The sequence below is a fragment of the Chaetura pelagica genome, unplaced genomic scaffold, assembly GCF_000747805.2.
Source record: "Chaetura pelagica isolate M959 unplaced genomic scaffold, ChaPel_1.0 scaffold530, whole genome shotgun sequence".
In the NCBI taxonomy this organism is placed as follows: domain Eukaryota; kingdom Metazoa; phylum Chordata; class Aves; order Apodiformes; family Apodidae; genus Chaetura; species Chaetura pelagica.
Window position 1 is genome coordinate 69,455 of NW_009951793.1, and position 7,869 is coordinate 77,323.

Below are 7,869 nucleotides of genomic sequence, written 5' to 3' on the forward strand. Positions count from 1 at the left end.
CGGTGCTGGGCTCGGGGAGGCCTCGGGGGGCCCCGCGGGGCCTGGCTGGTGCGCGCGGCCGGGCTGCAGCGCTGGGTCTGCTTCCAGGAGGGACAGGAGAACGTGGAGATCCTCCCCTCGGGAGAGCGGCAGCAGGCCAACCAGAAGCGAATCACCACCCCCTACATGACCAAATACGAGCGAGCCAGAGTCCTGGGCACTCGTGCCCTCCAGATCGCGTGAGTATTCCATTCTGTATCCCGGGAGTGGCCACAGCTTCCCTTCACAGTGAAAGCTGCTTTCCTCCTTGCTTAAAAACTGGTGGATCTCATGTAATCCCTTACGTCAGTCCTGCACTTGGAGATCACCATCTTGGTTGGCACTGAAGTGCAGGATCATGGAGCTCTTAGTTGCATGTGAAGTCTCTGTATCCCTTCCTGGCCGAGACTGTGGTACTTGTGCCTAGATGGGGGGAATTCAGCAGCTGCAATTACCCTTTCTAAGTCACAGACTAGATGAGTGTCAGGGCTGGGAGGGATGTGACAAGCTGATCCTGGTTTCTCCCTTTCATAAGGGAGCCAGTGTGGGCTGGAAAGCTCAGAACTGGTTTGCAAAAGGCACTGTTGGAGGGAGGGAGGGAGGGGTGCTTCAGAGTGTCTTCAGTTGATGCCACAGGGGTGTAGGAATTGGGAATGGAGTAACCAACCTGAAGTCTGATTTAAGTGCAGTTGTGTTGTGTAAGTATTTGGAATAGTGTGGCCTCATTTATAATAGGTAATATAATTTAAATCCTATTTTATGTGCTCTTAAGGCTGGCTGCTCTCAACTTCATCCATGTACCTGACTAGTTTGTTTTAATAATACATATCAAAATGTTTTAGACTTTTTGAAAAAGTGCCTTATGATCGAGATAATGAGGCAGTGGTGAGGTTTGTCTGAAAGCACATCTCTGAGCTTCATCTTGGTTGTACCCACCTTCAAAATCACACCTCCCCTCGACATCATTTAGAGGCTTGCAGGTGGTGGTCGCCTCTTTGCACAGCCCTCCCTCTGTGAAGCTGTTTTGTGCGTGCTCTGCTGGTGGAAAGCCAGAAGAAAGGGGGAGATGAGATGGGCTGGTGCCAGGCCTTTAATCCAAAACGCTCCGGTGCCTCCTTCTGCTTCCCCTGCATCTTCTGCCGTCGGTGCAGAGCCAGGCCAGCAGCAGCCCCTAGTGGCTTCAGCTGGGCATGACATGAATTCTCTGCTGCCACTGTCCAATGGGCAGATGCCATCACCCGTGTCTGCTCTGCTGCTACAACCCTCTGCAAAATGCTTATCTTTTTTCTTCCTAGAGGTAGAGGTCATCATAAATCCAGTCCCTGGCTTTCCTCCAAGCAAAGCCTGGAAGGTGTGAGCAGATTGGAGCATAAGAGATGTTCTGGGGTTGTAGGACGCATGCTCAGTTACAGGATTTCACCCTCTATTGGATTGCTTTTAGCACCACTTTTCTCACATTAAGTGCAGCAGAGGGTGACAAGAAGGGTGTAGATCTGACCTGCTCTTGTGCACCAGCTGGTCAGCAGAGACTGAGGAATGGGAGCAAGAGGAACATCTGAGTAAAAGCTCAGTCCCTTAACCACTTGGGTGGGAATTTTCTTCCCGATATGCATATCAGATTAAGCCAGGTGACGTCCTACCCTCCTGCTTCACTGGCTGCTCTCCAGGTGATGTAGGTTGGCATGTGCTCAGCTGTCCCTCTTCCCTCTCGCGTGTTCTCAAACGGTTGCTGTTCTGTCCCAGGATGTGTGCCCCTGTGATGGTGGAGTTGGAAGGAGAGACAGACCCCTTGCTGATTGCCATGAAAGAGCTCAAGTAAGTCCAGACCTTTGATGATGAATGTGTTGATTTCCATGAAGCCAGCAGGCCTTTCCTTGTTACAGCATTTAGCAGCTCCAAGACAACCTTGTCTTCCCTTGATAACAGTGAGCACTACAGTTGCCCTCCCCTTTTCAACCTGGGACTTCCCTGCAGCTGCTCCCTCCCATCCTAGTTGCTCATACAAAGCACTGTTGATGAGTGCTCTGACCTATTTAACCTCGAAGTCCAAGTGTTCTTTATTTCTGTGCTGAGAAGCCAAGGTCCTCATCTTTCTGGAATCAGTTTAATTCCCTGAGTGGAATTGATTGGAAGCAGCAATCTGAATAGACCTGTGTTCAAATGAAGTGCTAGCAGAAAACGAGTTAAGGGTCAGGCTGGTGCTGTGGAGACCCTATTAAGAATGTTTCTTTCCCACATCCTTCCACATTTGGCCTGTTGTAGTTGCAGGGAGACATGTCCCCTGCTTACAAAAAGAGAAACCCTCTCTGACTCTGGCAGAAGCAGTGTCTGTATGACCACTTACAGCCCCACCTTCCCACAGCAGAGCTCCCTGCTCCGTCACAGTTTGCCTGCATGCTGGGTGAGCTGGGTCACATGCAGGTGTCCTTCAAGCAGAAGTAACTCCGTTACTGATTAAGTCTCTGTTCTTGAACTGAATTTTCCCTCTGCTCCCCCAGTTTCTCAGTGTGTTGCAGTTGCTTTTGCAGACTTAACAGCTATTACAGCTCCCTTTACCGTTGCCAGAAGATCCTTAGGTCACATTCCTGTCAGATCTCCAAGCTCAGTCTGAGTTGCCTCTGGTCTCTGTCTGAGTGGGAGCCCTAGAAAGTAAGTCAGGGTGTGACAAAGTGTAGTGGCATCCTGTTCTGAGCCAAAATTCAGTTGTAATTCTTGGCATGAGGGAGCTACTTTGCTACAGGAAAAGCAACGGCCCTGAAAGTGGTTGTTAAAGAAGTTGTGTAACTTTTCAGGTCTAACACAGTTGAAACCTGATGCCCTGGTTAGATTCCAGACTGATTACATTCTGCTGACTTAAATCTGCTTCCATTAAGTTGAATTTTGTTCAGCATTTTCTTGCTTCCTAATTGGAAGCAGTGCTAGTAGATGCTGTGCTCCACCCCAGCTGTACCAGGATTTGGTCCCTGGGTAGTCCCTAATTCATGTGTCCTTAAAACGTAACTGATGCTCTTGGGGTGCGAAACAATTGTCAGTTTTCCATAAGGTTTCTCAAAATTCTGCCACTTTTCTAGTGTCCTGTGGGAAAAAAATTCTTCCATCAAACAAAAAGTGTATTTGTTCTTCAAGCCCCTTGATTATTTTTTTTTTCCCTCTATCCATATTAGATGCTTGGTGTTGTCTCACCTGTTGTCTCAGTGGGTTCAGATCCCAGGGCTCAGTTCCTGCAGTAGCAACAGAGGGCTGACCTTCTGTCAGTCGTTGGTTGCAAGTCTCAGGGTGCTTTGAACCTACAAGAGAGAGAGAAGGTTGCTGGGACTTCTCTCTACTGCGTATTATCAAATAGCTGGTGCTACACAGATCTCTCGGTTAAACCTGAAGCCGCTAAGCACCGCAATTCTCCTTGCCTGCTGCAATGGTAGAGTGAAGGCTCTGGCACTTCTGCTCACCTCTCTGTCCTCTCTTCAGAGCACGCAAGATCCCCATAATCATCCGTCGTTACCTGCCAGACGGGAGCTATGAAGACTGGGGTGTGGATGAGTTAATTATCACAGACTGATCAGCCTCCGGCCATTCTTTTGGTTCTTTGCCTCTCCAGAGATGTTTCTATTTTTGTTTATATTTGTGTAAATAAATTATAAATCTCCCCGTTTTAAGCTAAATGTGGGTTTTGTTTGTTTTCTCCTTCCTCTTTCTCTTTCATCTCAGTCTTAATGTGTGAAAGAGAAGACTTTTTTCTTTCTACCAGCTTGGCCATTATTCTTTCTGTCATGGGCCGTATTGGTACGATGAGGGAGCCAACTACCCTGCCTTCTTTGCAGCTTTTTTCCACCTGCAGAGGCCATGCCTTTTAGCTAGGCTGAAGACTGCAGTAACTACTTCCTCCTCCAGCACCACTCCCCTCCAGTTGTAACACTGATAGCCAGTTAAACTCCTGCTGTACAGAAATGCTCTAGCAGGTACTTCGGAAAGACACCAGCCCTCCACCCTGGCCCTTCTTAAAGTGGGAGTGCTGAGACATCCCCATTGCTTCCCCCGTAGACAGTTAGGCCTTTGTGCCCTGAGCAGGTTGCTGTGGAAACCTCCAATTTTGGGCTGGCTGCAGGGCTTCTCAGGAGTATCGTAGAGCAGCTCTCATCAAATCACCTATTGTTTTCCTGCTCCTGCTGCTTATCAGGGGTGGGGATTGCCTTTCAGTGGCACTTCCCCAGCCGGAAGCGCAGTTGCCACTCACAGTCCCACCAGCTCAGCAGTCTTAGGTTGTTGCTTCCTCCTTGTACAGCTGTTCCCTGACACTGGTGGAACTGGTGGTCCTGTGTGTGCTCTCCACCCATCAGCTGTATGTATTCCCATGGATCTTACAGTGGTGCAACAGCAGTTAAACCCCAGAGTTCCTTTAATCTGTAGTGTGATGAAAGATTAGTAATGTCTCCTTAAGGCACCTGCGCTCTTACCTCTGTTGTGCAGGGAGCAGAAGAATTGTAGCCCCGTTCTCAAATCAGGAAGAGTGGGATAGATGCATTGTAATCTGCAAGGGCTTCCAGCCAGCTACTACCTGGCTTTCATTTCTTGATCTTCTGTGTGTGCTCCAAGATTCCTACTCTGCACGAGAAAGATCTGATCTCTTGGGTAAAACACACTGAGTCTTTCTCAATTATCCTGTTAAAAAAGTGCCCTTGGGATTTATGTTTTTGTAAAGAGAAGAGGGAAGGCAAACAAGGTTTCAGCTTTACATTGATTTTTTTTCTCCTCACATTGCTCTGGGAGGACTCTTCCTAGCTAGTTCATGTTAAGGCTATGCCTATAAAACGTGTTCTCCATGCTGGATGTATAGTTGGTGCCTGTGGATGAGCATCCATGACCCAAAGGGAGTTTTCATCCATCTGCCTGGGAACTCAGCTCATGTAGCCAGCCATGAATGTCATTCTCTTCCTGCTCCTTGTAAAAGCACCAGTCCATCCTTTTTCTTTTGGCATGCACAGGAGGGGCTGGTTTTGGAGGTGAGAATGCAAGAACTGAATGTGTCCCTGGGCAAAATGACAGGTCAAAGGAAACATGGAGATGCTGCAGGTGTGGGGAGCGGGTTGACTGTGAGAAATACAAGTCCTTCCTGGTCCAGGCCATCCTTACCAAGAAAAGGTTAATTTGCAGCACTGTGGCCTTCAGCCTTCTCCCCCCACCCTCCATGGAATCCTTTAATCACGTTGGTGCGGTGAAATTTCAGCCCTGAAATGGTGCCTTTGTGCAATCGTTTTGGCGTCCGCCATGGCGCGGGGGTCGTTTTCTTGTCCTTTTTTTTTTTTTTAATTCCAAATGGCTTCTTTGTTCCCTGCCCGCCTCCCCTCCCTAGCCCTGCATCTGTATCAGATACGATTAAAGGGATAGGGAAGGATGCCGGGCCAGCTCCTGCTAGGCTGCCGGAGGAGCAGTTAACCCCTTTGTTACCAGGGACATTCTCAGTCCTGTATTAGTTATGAGGACCCTCCTAGGTGAGAGGAGGCATCCCCTTCAACTAGAGAACACTTGGGGCAGAGCCCACTCGCTTTCCTAATTTGCTTTTTGGAGAGCTGGAGAAGGGTACTTGTGTGTGATTAAGAGCTTTTTTTCCCACTCTGTTGTTCATCCACACCATGTCCCTTCTCTCTCCCACCCTTGTGATCAGCTCTCCTACCCCTATGGCTTCCCTTTTTCCTCACAGGTGCTCCTGACCTGCTCAGCAGGACCGTAGTTCCCTTCTGGGCTCTTCCCACAGCCTATAATTTAGGGCAGGGATTTCCCCTCCTCTCCAGGGAATGGCCACAGTCATATTTTGCATGGAGCTCTTTAGCTGGCATTGCCATTGTTAGATCCATTGAGCCACCTGCTGCTGGTGCTCTTGGCCCTATACAGGGCTTTATCCAAAGACTGCTGTGAGGTTTAAAAAAGCTTTGAACGTGTTCCACAGTTCCTAGACATTCTGCTTACTTGACTTACCTGTGAGCTGCTTAGTGAACATGAACTCACTGGATCATTCACACTGAAACCTTTGGAATCAATTTGTAACTGTGAAGTGTCTGTGTTAGTTGCAATCCTACTTTGCTACCATTGGCCTTGAGAGATGTTCTTAAGCAGACCCGTATCTGCTGTACATTTTCTTTCCAAACATCTTCAGATAGTTTCCCAGGACCTAACTACACCCAGGATGTCTTCTTCAGCAAGTAAGAAGGTATATACACCTATTATTGGATATGGTCTCTATGTGTGAGCATGTGTCTGTATTTAGGTTCTTGCTTGTGCAAGGCACGAGGCCGAGGGGTTGAGTTTCTGCAGGGAATGGTTGCTTCCAAAATACACGTTTGTGTATGTGGGGAAGGGTTTTTTTGAAGGTATATAACCTGCCACCTGGTGATGAGGAGCTAAGATGAGAAATCCCACACTCCTATGCTGGAGACCATTAACAATCACACTAAGAAATTCTTGGGTAAAGCACATGCAAAACACTGCTCTTCTTAATTGCATGTGCTGAGTCCTAGCTGAAGACCAGAAATCAGTGTTACCGCATTTCTCACTGAAGAAATGACTGGAGCTTAGGTGTCAAGAGAAGATGAGTCTCCATGAGGAAGTCTGGCAAGCCAGTCAGAGTTCTGCCTGTGTCCCCTCAATCACAGGCAGAGGAAGGCTGTGCACAGGATCTGTGTGGTGGTGGTGTGACCCATCATACACTTGCTGGGGGAAAAAACAGAGACTTTCAGGAAAGAAGTCAAAAAAACAAGACACATGAAAATGAAACTTTTAAGTTTATTATTCCATATGTTTAATGCAGAGTTAATGGTGCTAGGACAGCATAGAAATTGGGGAGGGGGAGGTGGGGGAGGAACGTGCTACTTGTATAAATAAGAGGACAGGGCTGGAAGAGGTTACATGTGTACAGGGAGCAAACATTCTACATGATCTTTTCAGACACCACGAGGAGAAGTCATCCATAGCTAAGGGAGGTGGGAAGGGCATCTGACAGTCATATCAGCAGAGGGAAACAGCGGCACCAATCACAGTCCACGTTCAGTCAAAGTATTTTATCTTTCTCGACTGCAATATCCATTGGAAGGTCCCACAACATGTCTCTGCGATCAGTTGCCAGGAGTCATCTTTTCCTGAAGCAACTTCTGTGCCAGTTCACTCCCTGGCATGACAAACCACCCCAGTCCTGGAGGTGACAAGGGAGAAGTAAGCAGACTGTCCTCAGGTGTTGGGCTGAACAAAGGAGGCTGCGTGACTGTGAAAGCTGGTTGTTTCTGGTTTGAAACCCAAAGGGGAAAATAAATTCTTTTGCATCTGAATAGGCTTATTTTCTTTACACTCACCCAAGATTGGGTGTGTATCTACCTTGCTTAAAGCTGCCGAAGTATCTTTCCATCTTCAGCATAGGTAGAAGGGAGGTGTAGACTGACTGGAAGACGATGAAAAAACAAGCAGGGTACCGCACCCCATCAGCCTGAGTTTGGAGTGGAGGTTCAAAGAGAGCATTGGAATCAACTCAGGGTGTTGGCAAGTGCAGTTAGTTTCCTTGGTGCCTCTTCATTCAGGCAGGCACAGTCAGACATGGAAAAGCAAGGACCACGTTTGCTCAGAGGTTTTTTGGGATACTGAAGAGAATAGAAAGGACTGAGGTGGCAGAAATGCCAGACATAAATGAACAATATAGAGTAATTATAAGAAAGGAGGATTCACCCACAGCACCTTAATGATTCATTGGTCCTTCCCCACCTCTCCTGCACCTCCATACATGAACACGCATGTGTGCACAGGCTGTGCTACGGGAAGCACTAAGGCCAACAATGTGGTTCCTACGCGTTATTCAGGCAAGCCTTAAAATCT

The 7,869-nt window shown here is 47.9% G+C and overlaps 1 protein-coding gene across 1 annotated transcript in view; it reads left to right on the forward strand.

Moving 5' to 3' along the window:
• The window catches only part of POLR2F (polymerase (RNA) II (DNA directed) polypeptide F), a 4,868-nt gene extending 1,210 nt beyond the window's left edge, over nt 1-3,658 (forward strand). Inside the window, exons 2-4 of the mRNA XM_010005722.1 lie at nt 88-218; nt 1,762-1,833; nt 3,484-3,658. Coding sequence (XP_010004024.1) covers nt 88-218; nt 1,762-1,833; nt 3,484-3,574 — 294 coding nt within the window. The 3' untranslated portion in view covers nt 3,575-3,658. The remainder of the gene's footprint in view (nt 1-87; nt 219-1,761; nt 1,834-3,483) is intronic.
• The last annotated feature ends 4,211 nt before the right edge of the window (nt 3,659-7,869 follow it).